We start from the raw sequence: 15837 nt of genomic DNA, 5'->3' as shown, positions 1-15837 counted from the left end.
GTGGACAAGAAGCTAAACAGCAGCCAGAGCGCTTGCCGCATGGAAGGCCAACTATTTCCTGGTCTGCATTAAAAAGGGGGCGGCCAGCAGGGAGAGGGAGATGATTGTCCCCCTCTACTTGGCTCTTATGAGGCCCCATCCAGAACACTGCATCCAAGCCTGGGACCCCCAGCACAAGAAAGACATGGAGCTCTTGGAGAGGGTCCAGAGGAGGGCCGCTAAGATGATCAGAGGGCCAGAGCACCTCTCCTACGGAGAAACGTTGAAAGAACTGGGCTTGTTTAGCTTGTTGAAGAGAAGGCTCTGCGGAGACCTCACAGTGGCCTTCCAACATTTGAAAGAAGCATATAAACAGGAGGGGCAATGATTGTTTAAATGGGTGGATAGCAACAAGACCAGAAGGATAGGAAAAGCCAAAGCTATTTTTCTCCTTCATATTTTCATCTCTCTCTCCTTCATATTTTTTTCTGTTAGGTACTGCACTTGAGAGTCTGGAACTTCAGCCACCCAGTGATTTCCATAGTGGAGGTTTTGCAAGGCTCTGAACACAGCTTGTGTTGGAAGAGCCTTCGTGTTTTTCACTCCTTGGACTGAGCAACGGTTCTTTGCATTTCTCTGAAAAGCAGACAGGACCACCTCCTTCAAAACAACCTCAGCATTCTCTGGTCTTGCTTATTTCCCAGGTTGCTGTAATATCTTGACAAGCACAGCCCCATGGTGTTATGCACAGAAAAAAAAACACTGCTGGGGACAGCTCCTCCTACTCAGTATGTCCCCATCTGGGGCCCCACTCACACATCTCTGAGTCTCAACAGCAGCTGAGCTGGAGCAGCAAACATGCTGCTGCTGGCAGCTCTAACGGTCACAACTGCATGGTCATGTAAGTCCTACAGGTTACTTTCCTTGCCAAGGCACCCATGGATTGTGCCTTAACAGATGTCTTCCCAAGTGGCTGGTTGCCTATGAATATCAATTTCTCCTTTTTTCCTCTTTACTCTGTCCTTTCTTTTCATTATTTTCCGTTTTGTAATTCTAGATGGATTTGCACAGGAAACTCCCATACAGAGCCCTGTATCCATCACCATGTCACGAGGAAATACAGATCTGAAGTGTCATTTTAAAGACTTCTCTGGAAATTTTGATAACACCGTCATACACTGGTATCAACAGAAGGAGAATAAAGCTCCAGTGAGGATGATCTACTTTTCATCAGGGTCAGTAGCGGTAGATGAGAGCTTCCAAAGGCACAGATACACGATTCAAACTATTTCTAGACAGAAGCTTTGCACTCTTACAATAAGAAATACAATTCCGGATGATGCTGCTACTTACTACTGTGCCTACTGGGACCCTCACTATGGCAGATGCCAAACAATCACCTCTGCAAATACTTTCTCGGCAGCTCTCCTGTAAATGATATGAAAGGTAACAAATCCGCTCCCATGGTTTGGATGAGCTGCTCAGCCAGAAGCAGTTCTGTCTAAATCTCTCTGAGGATTTGGAGATCTGCTTCTCTCAAATGAAGGATTCTGAAGCTATCTGCAAAGACCATGTTGATCATTTCTTCAGTGACAAGTCTATTTGGTGATAATCTTAACCTGGAAATCTGTATGGTTGGAAAGAATCTGCCCAGTACACGTGTCTTCTGCAACAGATAGCACAAAGTTTGATTTGTAATTATGCCGACCAGGAGACTTGCTGTGGTAGGAATCTTCAGGACAAAACACACACTGTAGCTGTCACTTAGACATTGGTTGTGTGAGATCCCATCACTATCATGCGCCATTCGTATTCATCTAGAATCAGGTACCCGGCAGATTTCTGCTCTGAAGTCAAAAGAATAGCAATGGACTGATACACATTTCATCGGTCCCGGTAGATTTTGGCCACAGGGTTTTAGTCTCATGTTCTCTCCATACAGTCCCCACAACAAATGTGATTGTAACGAACTGAGGTTGCCCGCTCAGGAGACTGTCCTGAAGTGCCGCTGCAAGGAGTGACTGTGTGCGTGCATCTCTCCCTCTACTTGTTGAAGTCTATTCCGTCCTTCTCTCTTCCTCGCTCATGCACTGAAGCCACCTACCTGCCTGTCCTGACACAAAATGACACAGACTTTGCCCTTAGTATTTTCTAGTAAGAGGGGGAGGCATCCAATCCACTTAGCAAGATGTGCTTAACACCACATTGCCACGTGTTTTTTCTGCTTTTGTTTTCCGGTGTTTCTCTCCAAGCAGCATTTGTACCGCTTCTGAGGCTCAAAACTGAAATCCTGTGGCTGTGCATTTCCTGCACACTCCAAATCAAAGGCAGGGCACATGCTCACAGTGCTGCTGCCCCGCTGCTGAAAGCTGATAGCTACAGGCTCTTCAGCGGAGGGCAGCATGGGAAGAGAGCATTTAGTCATGCTGGAGACGGGTGAGCAAGCTGGGACCGCTGAAGGGGGTCCCAGATGGAAAAGGACATACCTCCCATCCACTCTGAGTGACGGCACATGCTCACTGCCTACCAGGGTGGCCTCTCAGCTGGCAGCCTTGCACCTGATGCCCAGCTGGAGCACCTCTTGCTCTCCATCTTTCTCAGTAGCTCTTACGCAAACTTTAAGTCCTTGCATTGAGCAATAGCTCTTGCATTTCTCTGAAAAGCAGATGGGATGATAAACTTCTAACCAACCTGAACATTTGCTGGCCTTACTCCGATCCCAGGCTGATGTGTTATCACAGCCCCATGTTGTTATGCACAGAAAAAACACTGCTGGAGACTTCTCCTCCCACACAGTGCCGTCTCCAGCTCTGGCCCCACTCACACATCTTTGAGTCTCAACAGCAGCAGAGCAGGAGCAGCAAGGAGCAGCAAACATGCTGCTGCTGGCCGCTCTATTGGTCACAGCTGCATGGTTTTGTAAGTCCTTCAGCTTATTTTCCTCACAGGCATCCATGGATGACATAACAGTTATCTTCCCAAGTGGATGCTTGGCAATGAATAACAACATTTCTCCTCTTTTTCACTTCTGGATTTTTTTTCTTTGTTTAGTTTAGTTTAGTTTTGTTTAGTTTTGTTTTGTTCTGTAACTCTGGATGGATTTGCACAGGAAACTCCCATACAGAGCCCTGTATCCATCACCAAGTCACAAGGAAATACAGATCTGAAGTGCCGTTTCAAAGACTTCTCTGGAAATTTTGATAACACTGTCATACACTGGTATCAGAGAAGGAGAATGAAGCTCCAGTGGGAATACTCTATGTTACATCAGATTGAACAGTGTTCAATGATAGCTTGCAAAGGCACAGGCTTAAAATTGAAAGGGATTTTGTTCAGGAATCTTGCACTCTTACAATAAGAAATACAATTCCCGATGACGGTGCTTCTTACAATTTTGCCTACCGGGACCCTCAGGTGTGCTAGGCACACATGCACGACCTAACAGTTATCTTCCCAACACAATTTTTCTCTTTTCTCTCTCTCTTTTTTTTTTCTTTCTTTCTTTAATTCCAGAATTCCTTTTCAGAGCCCTGTATCCATCACCAAGTCACAAGGAACGACAGATTGGATGTGTTATTTGCAGAGGCTTTTCTGCCAGCACAGCCCTGTGTTGTTACACACAGAAATACCATCACCGGACACTTCTCCCACTCGGCACTGTCTCCATCCGAGGCCCCATCCATTCTCCTCCGTGTTTCAACAACAGAAAGTGGAAGCAACAAACGTGCTGCTGCTGGCAGCTCTTACAACCACAACCGTTTGGTCTTGTACATTCTGCTTGCTTAAGCTTCCTTTTCCTCACAGGAACCCATGGATGAGTTAAAAGATATCTTTCCAAATCCCTGATTGTCACTGAGTAACAATTTCTCCTCTATTCTCCTTGTTTCCTAGACGGATTTGCATGGGGAATTCCCATACAGAGCCCTGTATCCATCACAAAGTCACAAGGAAGTATACATCTGCAGTGTCATTTTGGAGACTTCTTTGGAGATTTTGATAACACCGTCATTCACTGGTATCAGCTGAAAGAGAATAAACCTCCAGAGAGGCTACTCTTCTTTGCAGAAGGGAAAACTAGAGTTGAAAGTGGCTTTCAAGAGAACAAGTACATGGCTGATAACGTTTCTAGTCAGAATCTGTCTATTCTTACAATAAACCATGTAAGTCCAGATGATGATGCTACGTACTACTGCGCCTACTGGGACCCACACCATGATAGATGCTCAGAGACCAGCAAGCCACAAAACTCCTTCAACCACACAGCTTCAACTACCCAGAGCAAACACTGCACGGATGCAGAGAGTCACAAAAGGGCTGGAAGGGACCTCTGGAGATCATCCAGTCCAACCTCCCTGCTAAAGCAGATTCCCTAGAGCAGGTTACACAGGAAGGAGTCCAAGAAGGTCCTGAATGTCTCCAGAGGAGACTCCTCACCCTCTCTGAGCAGCTTGTTCTGGTGCTCCGTCAACCTCAAAGAAAAGATTTTTCTCAAGTTCAGATGGAACCGCCTCTGTTCCAGTCTGGGCAGCACTGAAAGGAGCCTGGCCCCATCCATTTGACTCCCGCCCATTAGATGTTTACAAGCATTGGTAAGATGCCCACTCAGTCTCCTCCCAGATGAACAGTCCCAGGTCTTTCAGCCTTTCCTCATAACGCAGATGCTCCATTCCCCTAACCATCTTTGTGGCCGACCACTGGACTCTCAAAAAGTTCCCTGTTTTTCTTGAACCGAGAAGCCCAGAACAGAACACAGCACTCCAGATGTGGCCTCACCAGGGCAGAGAAGAAAGCGCGGATCACCTCCCTTGTCCTGCTGGCCACGCTCTTTCCAATCCATCCCAGGATCCGATTGGCCTTCTTGGCAAGGGCACACTGCGGGCTCATGGTCAACCTGCTGTCCTGCAGGACCCCCGGGTCCTTCTCCACAGAGCTCCTTTCCAGCATTTCAATCACAAACCTATACTGATGCATGTGGTTAATGCCCACCCCTTTTGAAGTTTGTGCCATTCTTAACACTCCAGTCTTCAAACACACATCCGCCCTTTTTAAGGGCAAGGAAACTCTTCACTGCCTTAAGGATTAACACACCAGTACTGGAAACTCAACTGCTCCATTGGCATTTTGCTAGCCATGGTTTGCCTAGCCGTGGCAGAAATCGACTGATTCTTGAGGAAAGCTGACACGGCATTGATTTTCTCATCCAGCCATTGTGATCTCCTCAGAAAGGACGGGCAAGAAAAGAACAACAGCGTGTGGATGCAAACAGTATTCTTGCCCATCCCTGGTACTTCTAAGAAAAATTTCATCGCGCCTCCACTGTAGTCTAGTCTCCTCCACAGGTAGGAGACTCTTAACGCCCCGGAAATACAATTTAGCGATTCTGGGTAACGCAAAATCCCAAGGAGGCCAATTTGCATCAGAGATTTACACCCTCTTATCTACCACAAATGAACACGTGCTTTTTATAAACTTACCTGAACGCTTGCTCCCTGACTCTCCCTGCTCCCAGCTGCACATCTGGGGACACTTTCCTTTGGTTTGCTGCGCAGGGTCACCATCAGACCCCCCAAAGGAGTCAACTCCTCCTCCCATGCAACACAGCTCATTGCACTGGCGACAGTTTCCTTTTCTGAGTGTTAACAGCAGCAGAGAAGGACAAGCAAACATGCTGCTGCTGGCAGCTCTTGTGGCCGCAACCACTTGGTCTTGTTCGTACTTTTTCTTAAGCTTACTTTTCTTCGCAGGAACCCCTGGATGAGCTACAAGGTATTATCCCAAATCCCCAGCCAACACTAAATAACATAACTGCTCGTCTTTTTTTTTTTTCCCCCTTTTTTTCCTAGATGGATTTGTGTGGGAAATTCCCATACAGAGCCCTGTATCCATCACCAAGTCACAAGGAAGTATACGTCTGCACTGTCATTTTAAAGACTTCTCTGGAAATTTTGATAAGACTGCCATACACTGGTATCAACAAAAGGAGAATAAAACCCTGGCGAGGATGATCTACATTACATCAGGAGCAAGTGTAGTAGATGAGAGCTTCCAAAGGCACAGATACATGATTCAAACTATTTCTAGACAGAAACTCTGCATTCTTACAGTACAAAGAGTACTTCTAGACGACGCTGCTACCTACCACTGCGCCTACTGGGCCCCACACTATGGCAGAAGCCAAACAATCACGCCAACCAATACTCCTCCAGCAGCTCAACCACAAACCACGTGAAAGATCCCAACTCACTTCCCCAGCGTGGGGGAGTCTCCTGAACACATGGGTGGGATTTCCCCACTGCTGACCAGGTCCTTGCACATGTCAGCTGGCAAAAGAAAGGGATTTCAAGCAAGCAAGCGCCAAGGGTGAAGCAAACAGTGAAAGTCTGAAACATAACCCAAGCTCAGCACTTCAGGTGTTCTTCCTCTTTCCTCAAGCATAGCCATGAATTGTTTGTGATGGTTCAGCTTGGATACTAGGAAGAATTTCTTCTCAGAAAGAGAGGTCATATGTTGGAACACGCTGCTCAGGGAAGTGGTGGACTCCCCATCCCTGGAGGCATTCAAGAAAAGGGTGGATGTGGCACTTAGGGACGTGGTTTGTCAACACGCTTGACGGTTGGACTAGATGACCATAGCAGTCTTTTCCAACCATAATGATTCTATGATTCTGTGATTTCTTCAGTAGAAAGCAGTGCTTTTCCACGCTGTTGCTCCTGGAGATGACTCAGCATGTTGCCCTGAAGATTTTCAAAGCCTTTTGCTTGATTAGAAATCAAAGAGAGATCTTTAGCTTGAACGGTCCTAAGATTTTCAGGGAAGAAAAATGTCTTATTTTGGTTTAGAAGCCAGCAACTGAGGGAGAGGGGAGATTTGCTATTTATACCTCTGGAGATCTGGAGATGAGCATTTTTCTTCTTTTTTGAGCTCTGTCAGTCTCCTTCCCCATACCCATCCTTGCTCTCAATTTCTGTGTTTCACTCCCAGTCATCACAGTAACAACGCATCTGAATCACTACAGCAGTGTGGATGCATGATGGCCAAAACCAGTAACAACGAAAAGGGCTTTCCTCCTTTAAGAACGACTTTCCGTATTTATGCCTGTAAGCAGTGCGTCCCACTTAGCTACAGCTTCAGTGTTCATGTTGACCTTCATGGCTATGAAAATAATCCACCGAAGTTTTTCCCTATTGCATTTCGTTTGCAATAAAAGTAATAGAATTTCTTATGTTGGAAAAGCCCCATAAGATCATCAAGTCCACCCATCCATCTAGCACTACGAAGTCCAGCACTAAACCTTGTCCCTTAGCACAACTACTACATGCCTTTTAAATACCCCCGGAGATGGGAACTCCACCGTTTATTTCACTGGGCAGCCGGTTCAGCAATTCTGCTCAGACAAATTTAGAGTAGATGACTGTTTCTGTTACATCTGCTTAAACTGAAAGGTGGTCTAAACTGCTTAAACCATCCGCAGCCTGGTTCCTCTCAGCAGCCACAAACTGTAATTTCTTGACATTGGTTTCTAGTCATTACGGCACACAAGGTCCCAGAAGTATTCAAACTGTTCCTCTGACATGTCAAACTAAGCATGCAGCCGGCTTGTCAGTACCAGGGTTTTCTCCGGTCTTATCTTGGGCTGTCCTGAAAGAAACAAGTGTGCAAAAGGAAAGTGTTCATTGTCCTTATGCTGATGTACCAAAAGATGTCGGTGAGTGGTTATTTCAGGGTCAGGATCGATTGCAGGAGGCAGACAGGTAACAGCCACGTGCTGGGACAGAAAATGCGAGATGCAGCACATGGACACGTTCAGGATGGACAGCAGAGTGGCTGTCAGTGCTGGATTGTATCCGAGTACTAGTTGATGGTGCTTAATTCTGGACGAGAGGCAGAGTGTGCCTCTGAGGATGAGAAGGATGATGAAAACTTATAGAACAGCTCTCAGTACTACCAGTCAGAAATGCCCGAACTTCCGTCTTCATACAGGTGGTACAGTTGAGTTTAATTTGGAAGAAAAATTGACAGGAATGGAATAAATTTCATGGTCCTGGCTGTACTGAAAGTAACGGGCTTCCCTTTGCATTCATTAATTCCACAAAACCTGTGCAGTCTATAGTATGAATGCTATTGACAGCGCAAAGCTTACAGCAGCGCCTACAGTATCTTGCTCAGAAAAATACGTGAGGTTACAAAGGTGAGTATAAACAAGACAATCTGTAAGAAATCTGCAGTTTTCTCCCGTTTGCAGTTAGATTTTGTCTGTATGTAGGCAGGTATTTTTGCCAAAGAGAGAACGGCGTAGTCATTTAGAACAGGCACAAACACAGTTAAACACATACTGGGTGTCTGTTTAGTTTTGAATATGGTCTTTGCATGTAAATTTCTCAGCGATTGTCTCTTCCTTCCTGGGCTCCTGGGCGATGTAAGCTATGTCGTGCTGCTCATAAGCAGCTGGGAGGTGCTGCTAAGCTGTCCATTATTTATCAGGTAAAAGTCAAGCTCCAACAGGAGATAACTACAGAAATGTGGCACTTACATGTACACTCTCAGCAGAGTTTCTGAAGCTATGTCAAAGGCTTTGTCAAAAGAGAAGGGAAACTTTGAGACATCTGTCAGAGCCGCAGCCCCACTTCTGCTCCGTGTAGGACAACTTCTTATATGTTGCTGTGATAATTTAGATTTAGCAATTCCCAAAATGGAACAGTAACCACCTTGAAGTACAAATGACGGGCTTGGCTTATTTCAAGATGAGGGCACTGTCTTGATTAACAGCCTCAATTTGATCTACCAGCGAGGGCTACTAACAGTGAAGGGTCACTTTTCCAGGTCACAGAATAAAAGGCTTACCATTGGTTTCCGCATGAGCCTTGCATTGTCACAAAGTTTCACAGGAAAGGGGAGCGTTGCTGAAAAATGTTCATGGCTAACTGCAATCAGGGCCAGAGAAAGGCAGAGCTCCTGAAGTTGCTCAGTGGTACAAAGCTTTGGGTTTTCTGGGCAAAGCAGTCAGCAAGAGGGAGTTGCAGTTTCATCACAAGCTACTTAAGAGTGCAGTACCAACACAGAAGTGAGTGTATTGCTCCTGCTGTCCTGCAGGTGTCCTGCGCACTTATACTAGACAGCATTTTCATTTCAGCTAAGGATGAGCTCATGTCCCAGCCTGCTGAAGTTGTAATGTTACCAAGAGCAAAGGAAATGGTAAGCAAATGGAAATAAGTATGAAGACAGCTGCCCCACTAGGCAGAGAACTACAGTGGAGCTGCCACTGGCCGTGGGACACGCAGGTTCCTTCTTCCCACCCCTGAGGATCCAGCTGCGTCCTGCAGGCTGCACTCTGCCCACAGCAGCAGAGGCAGACCCAACGTGTGCCACGGGAGCACAGCTGCGGCGGGTGCTGCCGGTTGCCACAGCCCCGGGCTGCTCTAAATCACCTGCCGGGCCGGGAGAGCCCACCGTCACTTGCTGCTGCCAGCACCACGCTGCATGGCGGTTCTCTGGGACAGCCTTTCAGAGTGCTTTTATCCACTGGTACCAGCACAGACCCAGAGAGTCCCTGAAGCACGTTCTGTACACGGGACTGAGGGAGCCTGTCTTCTCTGATGAGTCTTACAGAGAAACTTCCTGGGCTAGCACAAAGCAGGCAGACCCATCTGTACTCTGACAACGAGAAGTTGCAAAGGCAAACGAAGTGACCTATGACTGTGCTTACTGGCAGCCCACAGCCCTGCAGAACCACCAGCAGCCAGCACACAACTTGGCTACAGACTCACTGGGGCAGGGTCAGCAGCCCTGGTGCCGTCTTGCTGCTTCTCTGGGCAGCTCACCTGGGGCAGGACGTTACAAACAGCACACGGGGCTGTGCAGCAGATGCGGGCTACTGGCCTGCAAGGGGGAGAAGGCAAAGGACACTGCACACAGGGAAGAGACACGGTCTGGTTTAACCCCCAGGTGTCTGCTGGGGGCTGCTGTTGAAGGAAATGGCTGCAAATGCTTCTTGATCTTATCGGCAGGTACAACAGCCTCATTGGGAATCACAGAAAGAAGTGATTTCCACTGCTCAGATCTGCTTCTGGGACCCGTCGAGTGTGAGCCGGAGGCTGTGCACGAAGGGAAGCGCAAAGGAGAGCAGAACCATGTGGCGGCTGACAGCTCTCATCCTGGCAGTTGGTTTCTTCTGTACGTGCCCTGCTCGAGCCGCTGCCTGCATGAACAGCAGGAACCTCTGCTGTTCCAGCTTTGTCTACTAAGTTTTTCTCTTGTTTTCCCTTAGGTGGCTCTGCACAAGCCCTCTGGCAAAGTCCAGCGTCCATCACCAAGCCTGAAAGAAAAACGGTGCTCATCACCTGCCATGTCTCCATCTCCAACTTTGACAAAGTCTTCATTCACTGGTACCGCAAGAGGCCTGGGACAGCTCCCAAGCGCATTGCCTACATGGCAACCAGACTGTTCCTTGAGAATGAGTCTGATGAGGGGAAATTCAGCATTGAGAAGGACATCGCCAAATCTGAGTGCACCCTGACAGTGGGCAGAGTTACTGCACAAGATGCTGCTACCTACTACTGTGCCAGATGGGATGCACAGCAGCAGAGAGCCATAGGGAACCTGCACAAAGACATGATCTGCTTCCGGAACCAGACCCTAGAATGCCAGAAAACTTGTGGGAATGGCCTCACCTATTCCCTCTGCATCTTTATTCTAGGCAAATGCTATGTGGGCTTTAAAATGTTTGTGTTTCTTGTACTGTTTGCCCCAGACTGCACGGTCCCTCTGTTATGCTGCTTTCTCACAGCATCACCTGCTGTCTGCGCAGGGCCCCCCTCTGGCTGGCCCATAGTGAGTCACATCCTTCCCTCAGGCACAGCCCCTGTTCCTGCCACAGAGCTGGGGGCTTTCTTTGGTGCAGAGGCAAGCAGGCACCCTGAGAAGAATGCTGCTGCTGCCAATGCTGGCCCTGGCTGAAGCCTGGTTGCATCCATTCCCCTCCCCGTGGAGGCTCCACTGGCAGCAGCAGCAGGAGGCTGTCCTGCGTACACCTGCGGGCAGCAGGCTGGCAGTGCTTGCTGTGTTTTCTCTCCTTCTGATAGATGGACATGCGCTAGTGCTGCTGCAACAGCATCAACTATCTGCTACCAGAGAGAGATCCAAAACTGTGACTATTGAGTGCAAAGTCGAGGGCATAGCTGACTTCCAGGCTGCCTACATCCACTGGTACCGACAAATGCCTGCTAAAGCTCCTGAACGGCTTCTCTATGTGACAGCAGTAGCGCAAGTTTCCTATGATTCGGATTCCTATAAGAACAAATATTGGTCTTATAAAAGTGAGAATAAAATCTGCACTCTCTCAGTTCTAAACATACGTGATGATGATGAAGGTACCTACTACTGTGCCTACTGGGAGTCTCACCGAGGGAGCAGTCTGCGGGCAGCCCTTACAGAAAGCTGGCTGCAACCTGAGCGGCACACTTTCTTTCAAGTGCTGAGAACCACAGCTGCCTTCCTGCCCCCATCTCTCAGCCTTCATGACATCCCCACAGGTTTACACTGAGGAAGGATATCCAGGAGGATGTCCAAGACAGTTATGTAGCAATCACGTTGAAAACCCAGTGTCCGTGTGACTATTCTGTGCAGCCTGAGTCCATTGTTTCCTCTCCCACCAGCAGCCGTCCTTCATCTAATGTTCCTTTTTTCACCACAGGCATGCCATCACTAAAGGACTTGATACAAAATGATGAATCTGTCACAAGGAAAATGACAGTAGCACTTTACAGAACATGTCCTGACATGAGGACTGTAGTGCATGCTGCAGAAGAAAAGACCTGGAGAAGATCCAGAGAAGATTCACTCTGTTAGTCAGAGAATGGAAAACATAACTCAGAAAGAGCATGCAGTGGTATAGGTCCTGTTTATGCACACCAACAACATCCAGAGTTGGTGCAGATGGCTGTGCAGTCCCAAGTAAGCTGTGCCAAGCTAGAAGAAGACAGGAGTTTACCATGAACCAGTCAATTTGTGCTACAAAAGCAGGCAGCATTTTCTAGGAAGGGCTGATGAAATATGCTTCTTGGCCTGAAATATGCTTCTCAGCCCTGGGGATCTGAGGAGAGGAGAGTGACCCTGGGAAGGGCACAACTGAAGAATCCCACTTTCAACATCTGTGCTTAACAAGATTTAAGGGTAAGAGTAAATGGAATGTAGCAGATGGATAGGCAGATAGACAGGTAGACAGACAGATAGATAGATAGATGCTGAAAAATAAGTTATTAGATTGAATAATTTAGGTCCTCTCAACACTGTTGCTCATGGGGTTTTGCTTGCCAGTGAATTTACACACACAAATACACACTCCCCGGCAATGAACTGAAGACCTCCCATTGGATGAGCCATGAGTCATTTCCTCCCCCCAGATGCTCACGCTTTCTCCACCGGGATGGCTTTATAACACTTCTGCCGCTACTTCAGTTTGACATTTCACTCATGCAGACAACATGCTGCTGCTTACCTTTCTCGTTGCAACTTCACTTTGGTCCCGTAAGTTCTGTTTCCTTTCTCCTCTCCATCCTGGGCATGGAGAACACAGTCCCTGCTTCAGAGCTCGGTGGTTCCTTGCCTACATGCAGTTTCTCCCTGTTTCCTTGCAGGTGGAGATGCACAGGCTGTACCAATGCAAAGGCCATCAGAGCGCAGGCTGGTGGAGGGCAGCTTAGTCACCATGACATGCCAGCTGAGTAGTGGCACCGTTGTGCACTGGTACAGGCAGCTTCCTGGGGAGCCACCCAAGAGGATACTGTACATGTCTGGAAACTCACCTACCTTTGATGACAGCAACGACAGGCAGAAGTTTCAAGTGCAGAGAAATCCTTCCAACTCTGTTCTGACAATAAAGAAATCAACTCGGAGGGATACCGGTACTTACTATTGTGCATACTGGTATAAGCAAGGCTTCACAGCGTTAGATGGGCAAAGATAAGCCATACAAAAAGGCATTTGGCCCTCTGAACCTCAAGCTCTGAACTCCCGCCAGATGCATATACATCTCTATGCCACCTTTCTCTGGTGATTTTCTGCAGCAGGATAGGAAAAACAGAAGATTAACATGGCCAGTGTGAAATGGATTTTGTTATCTAATACCCTGAATATTTTTTCTGTAGTTACACATACCTGTAACATGCAGAAGCTAGATGTTCTTAGTCACTGTAGTCATAGCACACACCTGACAGTGAGCACAGACTGCCTGTGCCCATGAACAAAGAGGAGTTGTTAATTTCCATTCTCTATTAAAATCCTAGAATCAAGGTGCAAGCAGAAAAACATCTCTATCCCCTCAATGCCCTCACTTGAAAGGAGGCATACATGGGAGACAATGAGAGAAAACTACATGAGCTTCTAGATCCTCCTTCGTTTTTTTCCTGCTGTCTTCCTTTACATTTCACTTACTACCAACTCCTACTACAGCCCCAAAAGATCAATTTTATTGTCAATATTGCTCCCTCACCTGATGCTTCCAGACAGAACTTCACTCTTCTTCTGTTGCTGGGTCTCCAATGAGCCCTTTGAGTAAAGTGCATTGAGTTCAACAAATGAGTGTCTATGGTCAAAGCCTCTTTTCACCATGCAAGGCAAGCTGGCAATTCTCCATCAGTTAGCTCCAAAACTGAGTACTGAATTTGAATACAACACTCGTGCACTGTACCCTTGAGGTACTGCACTTGAGAGTCTGGAACTTCAGCCACACAGAGATTTCCATAGTGCTGGTTTTGCAAGGCTCTGAACACAGCTTGAGTTGGAAGAGCCTTCATGCCTTTCAGTCCTTGGACTGAGCAACGGCTCTTTGCATTTCTCTGAAAAGCAGACAGGACCACCTCCTTCAAAACAACCTCAGCATTCTCTGGTCTTGCTTATTTCCCAGGTTGCTGTAACTTCTTGACAAGCACAGCCCCATGGTGTTATGCACAGAAAGAAAACGCTGGGGACAGCTCCTCCTACTCAGTATGTCCCCATCTGGGGCCCCACTCACACATCTCTGAGTCTCAGCAGCAGATGAGCGGGAGCAGCAAACATGCTGCTGCTGGCAGCTCTGATGGTCGCAACTGTGTGGCCCAGTAAGTCCTTCAGCTTATTTTTCCTAAACAGGCACCAATGAACTGTGCCCTAACAGACACCTTCTCAAGGGAACAGTTGCCAATTTTTTGTCCTCTTCTCTTCTCTTCTCTTCTCTTCTCTTCTCTTCTCTTCTCTTCTCTTCTCTTCTCTTCTCTTCTCTTCTCTTCTCTTCTCTTCTCTTCTCTTCTCTTCTCTTCTCTTCTCTTCTCTTCTCTTCTCTTCTCTTCTCTTCTCTTCTCTTCTCTTCTCTTCTCTTCTCTTCTCTTCTCTTCTCTTCTCTTCTCTTCTCTTCCCTTCCCTTCCCTTCCCTTCCCTTCCCTTCCCTTCCCTTCCCTTCCCTTCCCTTCCCTTCCCTTCCCTTCCCTTCCCTTCCCTTCCCTTCCCTTCCCTTCCCTTCCCTTCCCTTCCCTTCCCTTCCCTTCCCTTCCCTTCCCTTCCCTTCTCGCCTCGCCCTTCCCTTCCCTTCCCTTCCCTTCCCTTCCCTTCCCTTCCCTTCCCTTCCCTTCCCTTCCCTTCCCTTCCCTTCCCTTCCCTTCCCTTCCCTTCCCTTCCCTTCCCTTCCCTTCCCTTCCCTTCCCTTCCCTTCCTTTCCCTTCCCTTCCCTTCCCTTGATATTATTCTATTTTCCCTTTTCTCTTTCCATCTCTTTCTTTCTTTTTCCTTTTCTACTCTTTGCTTTTCTTTGCTTTTCTTTGCTTTTCTTCCCTTTCCTTTTTTTTTTTCTTTTACATTTTCCTTGTTTTTTTGAAATTCTAGATGGATTTGCACAGGAAACTCCCATACAGAGCCCTGTATCCATCACCATGTCACGAGGAAATACAGATCTGAAGTGTCATTTTAAAGACTTCTCTGGAAACTTTGATAACACCGTCATACACTGGTATCAACAGAAGGAGAATAAAGCTCCAGTGAGGATGATGTACTTCACATCAGGGAGAACAGAAGTAGATGAGAGCTTCCAAAGGCACAGATACAGGATTCAAACTATTTCTAGACAGAAGCTTTGCACTCTTACAATAAGAAATGTAATTCCGGATGATGCTGCTACTTACTACTGTGCCTACTGGGACCCTCACTACGGCAAATGCCAAACAATCACCTCTGCAAATACTTCCTTGACAGTTCAACCACAAATCATTTGTCATAAAACTATATCAACTCCCATGATGTGGATAAGCTGCTCGGTCAGAAGCACTTCAATCTAAATGTCTCTGAGGGTTTGGAGCTCTACTTCTCTCAAATGAAGGATTATGAAGCTATCTGCAAAGTCCGTGTTGGCCATTTCTTCAGTGACAAGTCCAATCTTAGCCTGGAAAGCTCAATGGTTGGAAAGGAATCTGCCCAGTACAGGTGTCTTCTGGCAACAGATGGCACAAATCTTGATTTGTAATTGTGCCTATAGGAAGATTTGCTGTGTCAGAATTCTTCAGGATAAAACTCAGACAGTAGCTGTCATTTAGACATTGGTTGTGTGAAATCCCGTCACAATGATACTCCTTTCTTATTCAATTTTCATGTTTGTGTGTTTGTTTATTTATTTATTTATGTTTGTAATTCTCCATGGATTTACACAGGAAACTCCCATACAGAGTCACAAGCAAATACAGATCTGAAGTGTCATTTTAAAGGCTTCTCCAGAAATTCTGATAACACCATCATACACTGGTATCAACAAAAGGAAAATAAATCTCCAGTCTGGATACTCTATGTTACATGAGCTTTAGCAGTATTCAGTGAGAGCCTACAGTCTCCCATATATACAAT

The 15837-nt window shown here is 46.9% G+C and overlaps 1 protein-coding gene and 3 gene segments (V, D, J or C); all 4 read left to right on the top strand.

Annotated features, from left to right (window-relative positions):
- Positions 1-15837, top strand: part of TARP (TCR gamma alternate reading frame protein) — an 89115-nt gene that overhangs the window by 55906 nt on the left and 17372 nt on the right.
- Positions 804-3100, top strand: LOC124418332. The segment is given in 2 exon segments: positions 804-880; positions 1037-3100. Coding segments are annotated over 2 exon segments (420 nt in total).
- Positions 2812-4414, top strand: LOC121111983. The segment is given in 2 exon segments: positions 2812-2898; positions 3871-4414. Coding segments are annotated over 2 exon segments (525 nt in total).
- On the top strand, positions 10875-12177 carry LOC101747527. The segment is given in 1 exon segment: positions 10875-12177. A coding segment is annotated over 1 exon segment (618 nt).

Source organism: Gallus gallus, chromosome 2 (assembly GCF_016699485.2).
Source record: "Gallus gallus isolate bGalGal1 chromosome 2, bGalGal1.mat.broiler.GRCg7b, whole genome shotgun sequence".
NCBI lineage: Eukaryota > Metazoa > Chordata > Aves > Galliformes > Phasianidae > Gallus > Gallus gallus.
This window is presented reverse-complemented; position numbering and strand designations above follow the sequence as displayed.